At 35.7% G+C, this 18366-nt stretch overlaps 1 protein-coding gene across 1 annotated transcript in view; it reads right to left on the reverse strand.

Moving 5' to 3' along the window:
• The window catches only part of LOC129264250 (E3 ubiquitin-protein ligase UBR2-like), a 51908-nt gene extending 37932 nt beyond the window's left edge, over positions 1-13976 (reverse strand). Inside the window, exons 1-14 of the mRNA XM_064102601.1 lie at positions 12609-13976; positions 11752-11885; positions 11153-11231; positions 9778-9885; positions 8986-9116; positions 7857-7920; positions 7309-7386; positions 5371-5557; positions 4531-4635; positions 4115-4203; positions 3377-3478; positions 2381-2462; positions 1867-1942; positions 40-139 (exon numbers count right to left, since the gene is read on the reverse strand). Of these exons, the coding sequence (XP_063958671.1) occupies positions 40-139; positions 1867-1942; positions 2381-2462; positions 3377-3478; positions 4115-4203; positions 4531-4635; positions 5371-5557; positions 7309-7386; positions 7857-7920; positions 8986-9116; positions 9778-9885; positions 11153-11221 (1191 nt within the window). The 5' untranslated portion in view covers positions 11222-11231; positions 11752-11885; positions 12609-13976. The remainder of the gene's footprint in view (positions 1-39; positions 140-1866; positions 1943-2380; positions 2463-3376; positions 3479-4114; positions 4204-4530; positions 4636-5370; positions 5558-7308; positions 7387-7856; positions 7921-8985; positions 9117-9777; positions 9886-11152; positions 11232-11751; positions 11886-12608) is intronic.
• Between the last annotated feature and the right edge of the window lie 4390 nt (positions 13977-18366).

The following is an 18366-nucleotide window of genomic DNA, read 5'->3' on the forward strand; positions in this document are numbered from 1 at the left end:
GCAGCAACTAAAAACTAAAAGTGAATTCTCATTACTTACATGCATGCTAGAGAGCAGCTCTACTAAGACTGTTACACCTTCCATCACTCTATCTCTAAGATCACTGGTCCAGGATTCTGGTTTGTTGGACAACACATACCTGTAAATATATTGAAAAGAACATAACCCATTATCACCCGTATCAGACATCTGAGCTGGTCATTTACAAAACCGTACTTCCCTGCATTTTATTATTATCAGGAAGGGATAGGTATGTTGTTTGTATTTTCCTCGGTCTCAATGCGCGTATTGACTTTGCATGCAGAGACGACGCAAAATATACCTTTGTATTTTCCCTGGTCTCACATCCGGGCCTTTGAGGATGCGAATGAAGTGATGCGCTCGATACGCTTCATAATGTTCTGCGCACCAACGATCTACGTCATAATAAAGACAACGCTGGATCTGGGCGCTTGCAAGTACGTCATAATGGTAAAGTGCAGAGCCTAGACACTTATATTATCATGACACAACAGAACTCTATTCTTAAAAGATATCACTGTTATCATGATTTTTGCTCTAGATATCTGATTTGGATGATATTAAAAATATTGACTGCCCTTCTTTCGGGGAACATCAAATATATTGCCATTAAAAGACCCATATTGCCCTCGTCGAAAGACTCGGGCCAATATGATTCTTTTGCTGGCATTATATATTTGATGTTCCCCTCAAGACCAGTCAATATTATATAATTATCATCTATATAGAGCGTTTTAGCCATACATTAAAAACACGTATTTTGGTCTGCATCAATTGCCTGTGCAGTATCAGAGCGTATCCCTAGAATGACTGAAATCCAAAGAATATCCCATATGCTCCTGCACAAAATTTGCCATTGAATATGAGATCATATTCAACAGTAAAGTGCGCATGCGCGAATGCGTGAAATATACAACGCCTTCAACAATGAAAGCAATGCGGTGCGCAGCATAGAGCACAACTACGCTCGATGACGTCATAATGAACTACATGCAAGTCGCATGTATACGACCAAATTTGATCTTATGAAATGATGATGCCTTTATGTGGTACATGTAAGTGATACGACTTGTTTAATCAAATTTTTCCCTCTTTTTTATTGCTAAGGGTGAGATAGATGATGATTATATTGGATGGCTTCCTTTCATGGAATACCAGAAATAATCCACTTGTTAAGGCAAATATTCCACTCATCTGCAATTCGTGGAATATTTGCCCAAACTCTTGGAATATTTCTGGTATACCATTCTAAGCTATCCGATATAATATAAATATCACATTTGAACAGCGAACAAGTAATGCTTGGTGGAGTGCTTCTGACTCTCCTCTTGCAATCAGAGGGTGGCTGGTTTGAATCCTACTCCAGGAAATAATTTCATTTAGCAAGAAATCTATCCTCATGGTGCTGCACTCAACCAACATGAGGTGGGTGGGTACCTGGTAGAATTCATTCATTGAATACTCTGGTGCCGATATGGTGGCCACCTACAGTAAGGGTTTAATATAATACCAAGTGCAGTACAGTTTATGCATGCAGTTGCTTTTCCTAAAATATGTGTATCTTTATTATCATAAATGGAAGCCCATGCACATGAATTTTAAGGACAAAGTGTCCACCTAAAAAAATTATCTACAACATTGTGGTATTCCCCAATAAAAGCGGATAACTTCTCTATCTGCAGTAACACAAAATGAACTGTTTTTTTTTCATTCTTGAAGATCCACCATAGTAAAAGCTTTCATTTAATCAACAGCTTAATAATAGCATCAACATGATTTTAGGATAAAAAAGGGCACTTATGACACCGTGTTTGTTGGAAAAGGAAGTACCGAGTTGTAGATTACCTGAGATCAAGAAGTCCATAGAGTGCCCTTCGAATACTGGGCGGGGGATTCCTACGAAAATGCAAATGTCCCCTCCCTAGAAAAAAAGTAACAATGGATAACAGTAATACACAAGAAATGAAAGTAAGAAATATCATAAAGATTCTATGATGAAGATTTAAAGAGTTAACACACTGTCCAAAGATCAGTTCTCTTGTACAAAAACAAGATACAAATTAAATATAAACAAATAATCAGTAGTTTCAAACATATATATATCAAAATTATTCTAATTACAATGTTGGTCAATATTCAATCGATCTGCCAGAACTCGGTCATATGATCACTTTCTAAAAAATTATATGCTACTTGAATGAAAAAAATTTCCATAGCCTTCCAAGTAATATTCTGACCTACACAAAACCTGTAATAATGAAGATTGCATAGTTCACTCATTGGATCACTGATAATATCAAGAATACAGCACATTTCTTCCTTATTCTTATATTTAATTTGGGTATTATATAAAACTCACCATCTCTGAACTGAATAGTCTGATCTACGAAGCTCCTTAGGATTACAAAGAGTAGATTGTGCTCCTCAACAAGCATGCGAGACTGTCAATGGTATAAATAAAAATAGATGATTATTTTCTTTTTCTCTGATAGGGCCTCAAATATAAGCACAGGCTGCTTTTCAGAGGTCCTGGCTCATTCATATGTATCTGTTTTTTACTTTGTAACTTTATTGTTTTTATGCCAAATAAATTGAAATTTAAATTTAAAATAATGTTTGCATGAGAATAACGGCACTAAACATCCACTTGTTAAAAAAGAAAAAAAATTGCACCTGAACCTAATTAAATCCCAATTTCATTAAAAATGTAAATATTACTTTGATTTTTTCTTCTCTACCTTGTCCCTCTACCTTCTTCTCTTCTCTCCTAATTATCTTTTCCCTCTTCTTCATCATGATCATCTTGTTCTTCCTCCTTCTCCTCCTCCTCATCATCATCACCCTCCTCCTCCTCCTTCTCATCATCGTCGTCATCATCATCATCATCATCATCATCATCATCATCATCATCATCATCATCATCATCATCATCATCATCATCATCATCATCTTCATCATCATCATCATCATCATCATCATCATCATCATCATCATCATCATCATCATCATCATCTTCATCTTCATCATCATCATCATCATCATTATCATCACCAAGCCTCCTTCTGCTGAATATTGTATATCTGATATTAGTAAAAACATACATCTTGGAGAATCATGATATTTTTCAACATTACAGAATATATAGTATAGATTTCCATACCTGAGTGGGGGTGAGGGGCAACATGACTTTTATGAATTTTGAATTTTTTTTTTAAATGCCAGAAAAATTTGCACTCCCTCCATCTTCCCCTGATAATTTTTTTCCAGGTAAGCCACCGCAGGCCATCAATCGTGTTCTTAAGATCTTCATAATATGTTGATGGTTAACAAATCCATTTGATAGAATGCTACTTACCACTGTAGGTACTGTGAAGATTTGAACAGAGAGAGATGAGATAGACAGGGCATGATCATGATCATCAATGGTTGAATAGTCTACAAGGATTGTTGGGTAGTGCTAGATCAAAGAAAGAAATATAAAAATAATGATAATGTTGATGTGGATTTATAAAGGGCACACACTGTCCAAAGACTCTCATGACGCTATCCACGCAACATTTCTCTTGTACACAAATAAGCCGCAAAAAATCTACAAACCAATCTAATACACTCTACTAGGCTAAACCTACACTATACAAAAGTAGCAAGCATTTGATAGTATACAATATTATATCATTCATTGGTATTCCTACCTGTATACTTGTCTAAAAAAAGATGATGCAAGAAGAAAACTGTTTCTGTTTGTGGAATGACAAAATTTGAATGATCATGGGTTTGCATGAAAAATCTGAGAGGACTGCCCTCACAAGGGGACCATTTCATGATGCAAATAGTCAGTGATGTGTTTTTCACCAACTAATGTGTGCTAACCCAATCACATGCAGGGATCTTTACTAGCTTATAACATCTACCAATGAAAATCACTTCCAAAATCTTCATGAAACACTCCCCTTGAGAGCATTTCATGAATCAAATAGTCAGTGATTTTCACCGACAACTGTTATAAGCTACTGACATCCTTGCCTCTGATTGGCTGAGAGCAAAGTAGTAAGTGAAGATGCTCCATGAAACACTCCCCAGAATGTGACCTTACCTTGGTGAAGAGGATCGCAAACTGTTTCTTGTGTTCTGAATCCATCAGAAGAGTACTCATAAAAAGCTGATGCCACTGGGCCCGAGCAACTGCAATGAAAGAATTGTACAGACAATGATATTATGATTTAAGTACAGAAAATGTTATTGGGATACAAAATTAATCTGTTCCTCTTCCAAAAAAAAAAAAAATCTGAAGAGTAATAGAAAAAAAATTGAACCATAATTTCCTGTTGCATGTAATACAAATTCATCACTAAATATTGAGGAAAAAAATCATAATGATAATTTATTATATTGCTAGAACACTTTATACATTATGTTTCTATGCTCTTTCAAAAAGTATTGTCAGAGGGGAGGTTATCCATGAGCTGGCTTAAGTTTTGACTCTCAACACATCACTCAGTAATGACCTACCTTTCCATAGATGTGTATCATTCAACATACTCTCTTCTATGACTGCAGTCTCCTGGCCTTCTTTGATGCTTAGGAGCTCCTGACATAGCAGCACTCGCATAGCATCTACAGCAAAAAAACAAAAACATATGATACAGTGGAGGTTGACAGTTGACCATGTGGTTAGTTCTGAAAGGACTGTTGGATGGTGGAGTGATGAAGATGAAATTTGACAAAATAAGAAAAGCACGCTTTTCTATCTACACATTTTTAAATCACAAAACAGTGGTCACAATCAACATGAATTATGAAGCCAAAATAAAATTGACATTACAGTATATTGTGTTATTTCATTCATAGTATCTTCATTATTCAAAAACTTTTAGGATCCATATATCAATTGGGGACGTTGTTGATTCTGACTCTCATCCTTTAATCAGAGGCTCATGGGTTGGAATCCCAGCCATTGTGTGCTTTCCCTTCAGCACGAAATTTAACTATATTGTGCTGCACTCAACCCAAGTAAATGGGCACCTGGTGGGTGTTTCACAAAGCTGTTCGTAAGATACGAATGACTTTACGCACGACTGGTGATCCTTTCTTGTGCTATGTGATGTCCCTATGTAATTGAGTAATAACCTAAGAACATGTTCCAGTCATGCGTAAAGTCGTTCATAACTATATGAACAGCTTTATGAAACACCCACCGATTAATTCTTTGAATGCACTAAGCTCTGGAAGGCAGCTCAAGCTAAAGACATAATATAAATAAAAGTGCGCCTCGGAATAGATAATGTCTAGATGGATGGCGCTATCTAAATGCCTATTACTACTATCCATTGTACAAAACAAAATAACTACCTGATCCCCCAGCCACAGTAGAAAGCCAGTTGAGTAGTTTGAGTGAGCAGGTTTGATGAGCGACTACCACCATGTTCATGACTAATACCTTCAACGGGGTGCTGTTCAGCCTTGATGTTGATCTCTCTATCACATTCTTGGCCCTCTCACAGTCCCTCTCGTTACCCCTCCGTACAGCACTCCGACCCTGAAGTTTACCAAATTAATATTTTCATGAGGGACATCGCTCTATGTTTATTCATAGTTTATTGATCTATTTACTTATCTATTGTTTCTTGTGTGTTCACATCATTCACAAGCAAATACATAAGAATAGATTGATACATGATTATTGCATTAGACTGAAAATATTACAAGTGAGAGCATATATAATTGGCTTTTACCAGAATGCAAAACAAGTTTTGCACCATAAGCTTTAATTATGATCAAACTGTAAGAAGTCATGGGGATACACAGGCATTGCTCGGATTAGAATCGGGACAAGAAATTGCCCTAGGTTTCACATTTTGTACTGTGATAAGTCTGATCTTATTGAAAAGCAATCAAAGTAGGCTCCTGGATGAAGCCTAAAGGGGCGTTATGTAAACGGCGCCGGTATGCCTAAATTGGTGTCTATATCTGGATATCAGAAAATATGTAGAAAAACTATAATACAAAAATTATCAACTCCATAATTGCTATTATTCACAATTTTAGGAACAAGGTTGTCTCATAAACAGGTTGCTTGAAAAAAACAAGTGGAATGCCTCTGGCCGTCTCACCTGCATCACGCGATTCAATATAGCAGCAGTGCTGATTTTGAAAACTACTATAACTCGCACAAGATGTTCAGTGATACTTGGTTACTCTTATTTCCACGTTTTATGAACTAGACCAATACACTTATAGAGATATGATGGCAATTCAACAAATACCCCCAACGTGGCCAAAGTTCTTTGACCTTACATGACCTTTGACCTTGATCATGTGACCTGAAACTCGCACAGGATGTTCAGTGATACTTGATTACTATTATGTCCAAGTTTTATGAACTAGACCAACACACTTTCAAATTTATGGCTGTAATTCAACAAATACCCCAATTTGGCCAAAGTTCATTGACCCTAAATGACCTTTGACCTTGATCATGTGACCTGAAACTTGCACAGGATGTTCAGTAATACTTGATTACTATTATGTCCAAGTTTCATGAATCAGATCCATAAACTTTCAAAGTTATGATGGTAATTCAACAGATACCCCCAATTCGGCCAAAGTTCATTGACCCTAAATGACCTTTGACCTTGGTCATGTGACGTGAAACTCATGCAGGATGTTCAGTGATACTTGATTAACCTTATGTATAAGTTTCATGAACTAGGTCCATATATTTTCTAAGTTATGATGACATTTCAAAAACTTAACCTTAGGTTAAGATTTTGATGTTGATTCCCCCAACATGGTCTAAGTTCATTGACCCTAAATGACCTTTGACCTTGGTCATGTGACATGAAACTCAGGCAGGATGTTCAGTAATACTTGATTAACCTTATGGCCAAGTTTCATGAACTAGGTCCATATACTTTCTAAGTTATGCTGTCATTTCAAAAACTTAACCTCAGGTTAAGATTTGGTGTTGACGCCGCCGCCGCCGTCGCCGCCGCCGCCGCCGTCGCCGTCGGAAAAGCGGCGCCTATAGTCTCACTCTGCTATGCAGGTGAGACAAAAATGACAAGTTGTGATTGGATCACAAATTAGGTGTTGATATGCAATAAATTGTTCATTTAGTACTAGGACATTTGATTAGTTGATAAAATAATCATCCCACAATATTTCCAAGAAAATTTGCACATATTACTGATTGCAGTCATTCATACTCTACAGACATATCTTTTTATTAAGCAATGTTCTGAATAACTTAACCAAATCATACATGTAGCATAAAGTTAATAAACTTACATCCTTGTCCACAATGGTGGCAAACTCTAATGCTGCTTTGCGTGAACATTCAACAGCTTTCTTCAGAGAGCTTATGACCTGTACATTAAAATACAAACATGTGAGATCATAATTATATATAAAATGGTATTAAAATAATCTTGAAGTACAGATTACTATTTATAAAAAAAAGAAAAAAAGAAACAGCTTGCAGCATGGTAGTTCTTACATTTGTTTGTAATTAGTTGACAAATAAAAATATCAATACATTGCATTATATTAATATGAATTACGTAGGAGTAAAAAGAGACAGGGAGAAAGCAAGCATCAACAAAGAGAGAGAGAGGGAGAGATAGAAAGAGACCAAGTGAGAGAGAGAGAAAGAAAGGAAGAAAGAAAGAAAGAAAAAAAGACAGGGATAGACAGAGAGACTAAGGAACAGAGAGAGAGACAGAGAAAAGAATGCTCCAACAATATATCTTATCTGTTTTTTCTGAACTTAAATCAATTAGATTGTTTTGGCTTTTGTGTGTTACACTGATAAAACTATTACTTCTTGTAAACATTACCTGTTCATATGTATGAACTTCATCATTAAAAAGCATTGTGCAGTATACATCTGGTTTGCTCTTCCTGTATGTGTGACAAAAACAAAACAGAAAGGAAATGAAAATGGGTAATAAAGACAAAAACTATGAAGGAGAGGAGATAGCAGCAATTGAAAAACTCATTCTGACCTTAATTTCTTCCTGCATTTAGCCGACATTACTAATGTCAATGAAAATCATGTAATAGATCCAAGATTGTTTCAACCATGGTGGTACATGTAAATGAGTACTACTTTCACTGTCTTCTAATCACTATCTTCTATTTCATTTCCCAAATTATGGAGGAGTTGTGGTGAATTTTCAATTTCACAATTTTTGGTCCAAAGCCCACCCAGCACACCATTTACACGTCAAGACTCTTATCCACATTTGCCACTCTTCACCCAGGCTTTCACTGGGTGACTGGTAGGACGGACATGCCCACTAAAAAGCAGAGGCTTGCATTTTGTGGGCTCCTCAACCAAACAATTTGTATTATTTTATTGCAATATTATTCCCTTCATTGGAAAACACATTACGATAACCTACTCATAGAGATCAACTGCCAATGAAACTAAATTTTATGCTTCCCTTTTAGTGACAGGTTTCATCGTAAATCATTCAGATGTCTTCCATCGTAATAACATTAGAGCAACACTAGCTGTAGCAAATTAGATTTCATTCATTTTGTAGCAAGAAGCATATCAGCAATAAATTGCAAATTAGCAATTAATTGGAAGACATACATGTATGATTGCTTTGGGGACCCCAAACACATTTGGAATCAATTGTAAGTTTCTTGCAACGCCCTGTAAGACTTACGATCCTTGAAGATCTTCCGGTATCTCCTTTGGTTCGTCCCAGAACAAGATATGATAGCAATGTCTAAAAAGCAGACAGAACTTTATCAACATGTTTTATAGAGAAAACGCAATTTTCATTCTTTTAATTGAAATATTTTGCTTTCATTTGAACACACCTTTTAATGAAGACCACGTGCCTGTAAAGCTAAATCAAATATATCTCTAGCAGTCTTTGCAGACAGGTTTCACTGTGAATTATTTGGATGTTTTTGATCTCGAGATCATGGAGAGAATGATCTAGGACTTACAATCCTTGAAGATCTTCGGGTATCTCTTTTGGTTCATCCAAGAACAAGATGTGATAACAATGTCTGAGTAGCAGACGGAACAACATCACAGCTCTTGCTTTTATTTCCTGAGGAAGGTTTTCCAGGGGATCCTGAAACATCAAAAACATATTAAGATGAGTTATAACCTCATTCATCTCAACAAATAAACTTCCTTTACAATATGCTCACTCCCAGAATGAGGTGTGGCTCCAAAAGCCTCTAGCCCTTATTCCTGCCTGTCAGCTCTGCTACAAACACATAATGATTTTAAACAAGATACCCAATGCCAGCTCTAAATGTTATAATTTACCGCCCCTTATATAGACAATAATTGGGACAATAAACCAAAAACCAAGAACTGATATATGTTCTAATACGCAAATGCTTACAGTTGTCATGGATTTTTTTTTACTCCACATCCTCTAAGAGAAGCCCTGAAAATCATGAATTAATCAAAATCTGAGAAATAAAGCCATTTTAGAATGAAATAATTATATCCGATACAAAAATGTGAATTCAGAAATATTATGCAGTTGTGTACCAAGAAATAAATACAGGCAAGTTTGTCTCCGTCATACCTATCAGGACCACATAAATACGTTCAACTTAGGAGAAATTTGACATCAATAAAAGTACCGGTACATAACATATTTTTTCGCAAATCTGGTCTAAAAAAATTGCTTTGACTTGGGCCCACATTTGTCTCATGGAAGGTTGACTTTATGAAACTTCATCTGTATTGGGAGAAATTTTCAAGATTTTTCAATTTACCTGTTGGGGATGTGTGGCGGCCTGTGAATGAAGCTCACAGAATGGTTCCTGTTTCCATGCTTCTTCATCACCACAATCACAGTATCCTCCTCCACCTGATGTATTCATCTGAAATAGAAAGAGATGTTGATATCTTTGTGAATATCAATTACAACATCATCATCATTGTCTTGATTTTCATTTTCATCATGACCATACTCATTGCCATCATAATCATCATCATCATTACCTTGATCAACAAGATCATCATCCACCTCATAATCATCATTATCAAGAGCATCATCATCCTCATCACCACCATAATTACCACACTTATATTTATGATCGTCATTGTCGTCATCATCATCATCATCATTATCATCATCATCATCATCATTATCATTATCATCATCATTAGGGCAATTCCATAGGTTGGTGGACATGAGCTTAAAAATTCAAATTCAATATATAGCCCATCTGAACTGTACATTTTAATTGTGTTTGCCTTTATACAATATTGCTGGTTCTTTAATTGATGTTGAGGGCTTGAGGCAAGAAATGGAATGCATTTGTTTTTACATTTTTTGATTTACACAGCCCAAGCCAGATCTCGTACAGTTTAGTGAATACATTACCAATATACTGACCAATAAGTAAAAGAGAGGAGGAAACTTATTCAGAATGTTACCTTTAAACATAAACTGGTGTCTGAAATCCTACTCATATTATTACAGAAACAGAAACATGAATCTTACACACATTATTGAATTTTTAGTGACATTTATGTTGTTGACCCTACATGGACAAAATGTAACGTGAGTAACCGTAACGTGAGTAACCACTTTTTCTGCACCCCTAGTAAAAACCATGTGCTCTTTATTTTTTGAATTATATACAAAGTTTGTCTCCCTAATATACTTCTTTGAAATGGATATAATCAACATTCATAAAAGCTTTGTATGAGGACACTTTTCACTTATGTCGACTTTTTATTTTATGCATGTCCAAATCATGTAACGTGAGTAACCGACACATTTCAAAGATTTGCCAGGAGCAAGATAAAATTTCACAAGTTTTGTTTTTATACAAAGGATAGTCAGACTGCGCACTTTGTTGTGATAAAGAGATGATTAGTTCCTATCAATAATAATGGAGTTACAGCTCCAAGTATGAGTCAAGGTGTCTCCAAATGTAACTTGAGTAACCGTGGAATAGCCCATTACCATCATCATTATACTCATCTTCATTATAATTATAATCATCATCTTCATGAACATCTTCATCATCATTAACATCATTGCCATCATCATCATCATCATAACCATCATCATCCTCATCATTTTCATCATTATCATCATCATTATAATCATCATCATCATTAACATTGAGGAAATACCTTATATCTGTGAGATTTGTGTGCACTCTTCTGGAAGCAGTCAATGCAAAGAACACAAGTAGGATCCATAGCACAATCCCTGTAAAAAAGAAATCGACAAACATTTATCAACTTTTTACACATGTAATATTTTTATGTTTGGGAATGAATTTCTCTTGGATGGTAGGCTCACTAAAATAAACAAATTGCATTAAATGCTAGACAACATTTTATTCTTCATTATTCTTCATTTAACATAGGATTCTTGTCAATGGTATACATGGACCACTGATCAAGTATCATACACCATATTCCCGATCCTACTGCATTGACTCATAACATGCCCTATTGCATTGACTCATAACATGCTAGATAAATTGCGATTCTATGGGGAATGCAGTGCCATTTACCAATCGTAGCATGTTGACATAATAATAAAGGTACTACAAACCCCTTTTTTTAATATCGATCGTTCATCAAATCTACATGAATTTCATCAGTTGCAGCAGATTCAACCAAACTAAAGACATACCTGTACCTTCAATTACAATTTACTACCCAATCTGCCATCGAAATTAACATCAGTTTTTGAAAGCCCTTAAAAAGCTAGATCTTCTCACCTGCAAGAATACGTTGGTTCTCCATTCTTGAAGACATGTCCACAGAGCTGAGGAGGACACTCAGAAGCCTTCAGATCACTCTTCACTTGATCAGGGTTGGGCCCATACAGATACCACTCAAGGGTTAGCACCACCTTCAGGTCAAAGGTCAAAGGTCATGATGAATATTTTCCAATATCATTGTTTTGTGACAAATAATTAGCATATATTCTTTGAATTTTCATATTTTCTATTTTACGTGTGTACATAATGAAGTAACTACTTCAATTAAGTGAATTACAAAAAGTGGTATATTGATTAAATTTTGCCCATATTTGGAGAGACTCTAAATCTGAAAGCAAAATTAAATTAGTTTATAACTAGCTGGGTTTCATTCATGGGCACAGTTTATCAATGCTTCGATTTATATTAATGCAAACATTTGTGATAATCATGAAATATTATAATATCAAATATAGGAAAACCTCTTTCATCTATTCTTTGGTTTGGACTATATTGGCAAAATATTTCTTGACAAATGAGATGAAAGGGCGAGGACCAGAATAGCCCGCACTATTTGAGTACTGCTACAGTTGGCACAATAGGTGCACTTGAAGTTGATCTCATATTGGAATTAATAAACGGGACATTACTTCCTCACTGCACTCATAAAAAATTCGTGCTGACTTTTTGGAAGGTGAATTAATGAAACAACTTTAACGCTAAAGATTCATAGACAACAAAACACACACAGAAGTAGCACCACTCATATTCAATTCATACCATTAAACAAATTTACGAGAGAACTTTTACTGATCTAATTTGACATAAGTATCAATAGTAAATGAACATAAACCTCAAGTCGACTGAATTATTACCTTGCGTGCAAACTCCTCTTCCTCCTCCGGTTGCAATTCATTAGCTTTGAAGATATCAGGAACGATATCAGCCAAGAACGAGAAGATAGCTTTCTTCAATGATTTACTGTCTTTACACTTTGTCCACACCTAAAAAAAAAAAAAAAAGAAGGAAAATACATGAACAAACAGGTGCAAATATTGTAAATATCATATGTAAAGCAGAAAATAAAAGTATGGACCTGAAGGTGTCGATCTTGAAGAGTATTATTTTATGGCAGGCATTTTAACCTCCATCTGATACAATTATCTTACCTTTGTCTGCTTGACTTCTTTTTAAAAGCTTTGCAAATCTATCATGCCCAAATTAAGGTCACACAATGTTATGACACTTTTTCAGCCGAGCGCGCACTAGTCAATTGCCATAGAATTTTGAGATCTGGATACCAGCAAAACCCTTGACCCATTTCATAATTCCATCGAGCGATGTTAACTCTAGAATCTTGCCTTCTCTTTGGTATTTATGACTTAAGTTTATTTTGTATGAATTGTGAGAAATTTCAGAATGAATATCAACTTCATGATAAATTAAAAATGTGCGCTAATTATTGTTATGGTCACCCTATCATACATATATGTACACACTAGTCTGGAGGCACAGACCCTGATCTTTACACAAGACTACCACATATAAAAAAAAAGTGCTGTTTCAAGTCATTGTACATGTAGGCTGCGCATTCGGTTCCATGACATTTGCTCTGGCGACAATTGCTCCGCTATAAATTTCACACACTAATGGAATCACTAACTTTAACCTTGGATATAACACTATACCCTATCCTAAACCTAACCATAAACCTAACATAAAACCCTTACTTGCAACCCTATATCTTAGACGAAATAAAGTCCAGAGCAATTGTCGTCGGAGCAAATGTCGTGTCACCGCGCATTCAGATCCCTCGACTCCAGTGAGGGGTTTGCACAGCAGACTACATGTACATGTATGTTCGCACATTGAACACATTCAACAGGGAGAGGAAGGGTGTCAATGATAAGGGAAGTTTGGGAGGATGTATGGGTTAAGAATTGGGGTGTCTTAGCCAGGGTTGCAGTAAGGCTCAATGCAAGAAATTCTAGCCTTGGTCTTGTACCTGACCTTGACCTTGCCATTCCTGTTCTTCACCTTGACCTTAGGCAAACCAGCCTTGGATATGTACTAACACGCTGTAATAGCATTCTAGAAAATAAGAATCTAGTCCTGAATATACATGCATGTACATATCTGCTTTTCGAAATGTGAAGATTTGTAAGGTGAGTTATACATTATAGCCTATACATTTTTTTCCAACAAACAGGTTATTTATTTCTGTATTCATTCATTCTCAAATATTTACAGACAGTTATCTCTGTGAACATGATTGCTAGACTACAATGTATATTAACTTTTTTTAAATTTTATTTTCTTTCATTAAATAATTACATTTAAAGTTTTCATTGAAGTTTCAAGCCTGTGTGATGTGTTATGACAATATAATTTGTTTACAATAAACGCTTTACGTGTATGTATGAGTCTACAACAGACAAATCATGCCAATCCAATACCCTGGGAAATTATCAGGCCTTGCCAAATACCAATATTTCTACAGTTTTACTTTCGTTTTCAGGTGTTTTGGGGTTTTTTTTGGCATTGTTTTTACAAATTGTTCCATCCTGCATACATACATACCGTGTCATTTAAATCTGCTATATAGGGTTACAATGTTTATATTTTATAAAAAAAAATCAACATTTACCTTGCGATTCTCTAGGTGGCGCAAAAACAGCCACCTCTTCATAAACCCATCTAAGAGTAAAGAACTTATTTTGATTTCAGAATTGCTCCCCCACAACCAGATTCAATTGTATTAGACGGTGAATTACCATTGAAGTAGTAGACAGTTTTAAGTATCTAGGGACAAACATTGACGATAAACTTAATTGGATACCCCAAGCCAAGATCACTTTCAAAAGCTTGAAGTAGAATTTTCTTCTTTCGAAGGCTTAGGACCGCGCATGTTCAAGAGAGGAAACTGCAGGTCTTTTATAAAGGAATGGTGGAAAGTGCACTTCTCTTTAATTCAATTGTTTGGATACATGCAAGTAGGAAAGAGGACACACAGAAACTAGAAAGAGTTGAAAAGCAAGCCTCTAAAATAACAAAAGAAAAAGGGTGCTTTGTAGACGAGAATAAAGGTAGAGTCCTTGAAAAAGCCAAAGGGATTCTGACCGATGAGAAACATGCCCTTTATAAATATTATAATTTGATGAGGTCAGGCAAACGTCTGAGATCCCTTCCCGGCAGAACCTCACGCTTTGTAAATTCTTTCGTTCCAGTTTCAATCCGTGCATTTAATAGCCATACTTGAAATTATGTTACCCACCCCTTCCTGCCTTTATCTTAATTTCTCTTATCTTTGCTTGTTGATTTGTATAATCATCGTGTAATCTTTTGTGTGTATCATGTGATATTCTAAATTATTTTGTGCCAACAAATAGAATTTCCATTTGTACTCGATTGCAATTGGGCAATAAAAATATCTGAATCTGAATTTATAGAATATAGGCCCTACTACATACACATTTTGCCTCACATGAGACAACCAGCTATTACTGTATTATCCTATGGGTATAGAGTACCAAAGTGATGACGTCACAAAAAACTTTCTTTGCATTTCAGAATTTTTTATAACAAATTTTGGTAGAGCATGATGAAAAACCCCCACAACCCAAATTTGGTGGGAATCGGTCCATGGGGGCCTTAGATATGTCCTCATGAATACATAATTAGCCCCACTAAAGTCAATGTATTATTGGCCTGGTTCCTGACATCTAGAACCAGCCAATAATACATTGACTTCAATGGGGCTAATTATGTATTCATGAGGTCATATCTAAGGCCCCCATGGGCCGATTCCCACCAAATTTGGGTTGTGGGGGTTTTTCATCATGCTCTACCAAAATATGGTATCAAAAATGCTGAAATACAAAAAGTGAAAATTGATGATGTCACACTTCTGTACTCTATTGCAGAATCTGGTAATAAACTGTTGACAGACTGATGCTTAGGGTCTACATGTACAGTATACTGCATGTTAATATATCCCATAACATCTGATATTTTTTTATTTCCTGAAACTTGGTGTAAGACTACCATAATACTGTTAGCTTGTAATCAAGGCTAATGACCATGACCTTTACCTATTTTCCAATGAAAGGCGATCAACCCTAACTGATTAGATCAATGTTATGTGAACTGGTGTAAGATTCCACTGTATATTTAACCCTCGATTACTGATCAAGGTAGTCTCTTTCCAAACCTTTTCTTCTTATTATGGAGTAATGTGAGAAAACATGCATGATATGATATAGGTATGCATGTTCATCAGTACACCCCCCCCCCCCCGACAAGTTGAAATGTTGCAGGGGAAAAATTGTGTAATTGCTCTAAAATCAAAGTACAAATTTCATTGTTTTGCACATTATATGTACTGTCCATGTATAATATATGCTACACTCAGACCTGTGTTTCATTTCATTTTGTTAGAGTGCAAGTTTCTTGTTCAACGTTCATAAGGAAGTAGTAGAATCCAAAATGAAAATCATGTTGGCCTTTTATCAACACAATACCATTACCACTATTGACGCTTTAAATCAAAGCAATCTGCTTGCTTTGTAAATCCATGGACCTGCTACTCTGGCAGAGTAGTACTAGGTCCATGATTGAACAACTATAGGCACCCGGGGGGGGGGGGGGGCCAGTCAAATATATTGCTGTACACACGCGTGACCAAAAAAACGCGTTTAAAGTGGTGTTTTTTCAGATTTGGACGCGGTCCGCGCATGGACTCGTTAAGGGTATCAAAAACACAAATTTTCACGAAAAAGGGTGGTTTTGAAAGACTGGTCAATGGTCAATCGCGGGGTCAAACGTATTTAGGGTATGTTTTTTCCCCAAAAGCTTTTTTTTTAAAGACTAGCCAAACGTGTTTAGGGTATGTTTTTCCCCAAGTTTTTTCCCCCGAGGTCATATTTTGGCGACAACTTGTTTGGGGGCCAAAATGTGTAAATAAACCCCGCGAAAAACTTGTTTAGGGGGTTATTTTGCACACAGAGAAAAACTTGTTTAGGGGGTGTTTGGAAATTACTTGGTCACGCGTGTGTACAGCAATATATTTGACTGCCCCCCCCCCCCTGGGTATAGGCATTTATAGCAAAAGGTTTCAAAGCAATTTATGAACGCCTAATCATCTACTAGCATTTCGCATTTTTGACTTGATGAAGGAGCCGAAGTACTCATAATTGATGGCATATTCTAAGGGGAATTAATTTGCTCTAATGCCATTCTAGATAGTCAGGGACGGATTGAAATGCTACAGTAAGTACTGGAGATGATCTGAAAGGCAGGTTGAAATAAAATAGCTGATTTTCCCCTTGGGTTAATTCCTGGCATTCACCGTTCAAAAGGATAACATGCTTGAACTTAAAGTAAAGGTACATGTATAGGTGGTGTTGTGAGCGGTGAGCCTGTAATAAAAGCAATGTTGGGAAGTTACAAATCGATGCAGAGGTTCGAGCCCTTTTCATGTCTTTTGGATGGTGACGTTAAAGGTCAATCCCAGGCATGTAAAGTAGTCACTTCTTGATGTCTGTAAAACCTAAGTCGCACACACAGACAGGTACACTATTTTAGTTTCAGTTACAGTTTAGTTTAATTTCATATTCCACATTCAAACATGTATGTCAACATTACAAGTAACATAATAAATACACTGCATTATCAAATAAATGTATCAGTATTCACAAGAAGATATTAAAACAAAGTTACACATTACATGTACTGTACAAGAAGATGAACAAAATTGTATCTAAATGTTTTTTTTTATAGTTTTGAATTTCAAGGCATACTACCACTCCATTCAATTGTGAATATTTATGCCAGTAAAGAAACAACTAGATTACACAATTGAAATACAGTGTATTTAAGAAAATCTGATGAAAACGTATGCTTGTAATTATCGATTCCCTGTTGAACTCAAACAAGTTTTTAAATTTAGTGAATTATGAAAGATCTAATACTACAAACAAGAGGGGAAAAAATAAAGAAATAAGAGAGAAAAATAGTAAAAAGTAAAAAAAAATACCATTAAGGAAATTAATGACTTCATAATTTATAAGCAAAACTGATGAAAAAAATAGGTATCTGAGGTTTTGGAATGAAAATGAAATATCTAAAAAGCCCAAAAGAGTGAAATGATAACCAGAGTGCTAATAAACATACATGTACATGTATACATGGTCAAATAAAATAGATTTAAGCAAAATAAAAATCAACTAATAAAGTTATTAAAATGAGGTAATTGCTATACATGTATGTAAATATTTGTAACCTTTCATGCACACTTGCTTTGCTGATGGGAAATGAAAGATTGGGAAAGAGGGATGTAGCATTCCATCTCAACATACAATGTAGCTCACTCAGCATGGAATAAAAAGAGATACAATCAATTCAAATTCAAATTCCAATCTAGATGTGATGAACTTGTGCTGTCTTGACAGGATTCTCAAGCCGCTTGATAGACCATGTCTAGATCACTCTTTGCAATGAAAATATGATATGATGTGATACATATGTTTGACGTATGAAATTGCCTCTCTCACTCTCAGGCTCAATTTAATGTTAAAATGATTTATACTACCATCTTTGAGTAAATTAGTAAATCATTCTGAAAATTTAAATACA

The sequence above is a fragment of the Lytechinus pictus genome, chromosome 7, assembly GCF_037042905.1.
Source record: "Lytechinus pictus isolate F3 Inbred chromosome 7, Lp3.0, whole genome shotgun sequence".
Classification (NCBI taxonomy): Eukaryota; Metazoa; Echinodermata; class Echinoidea; order Temnopleuroida; family Toxopneustidae; genus Lytechinus; species Lytechinus pictus.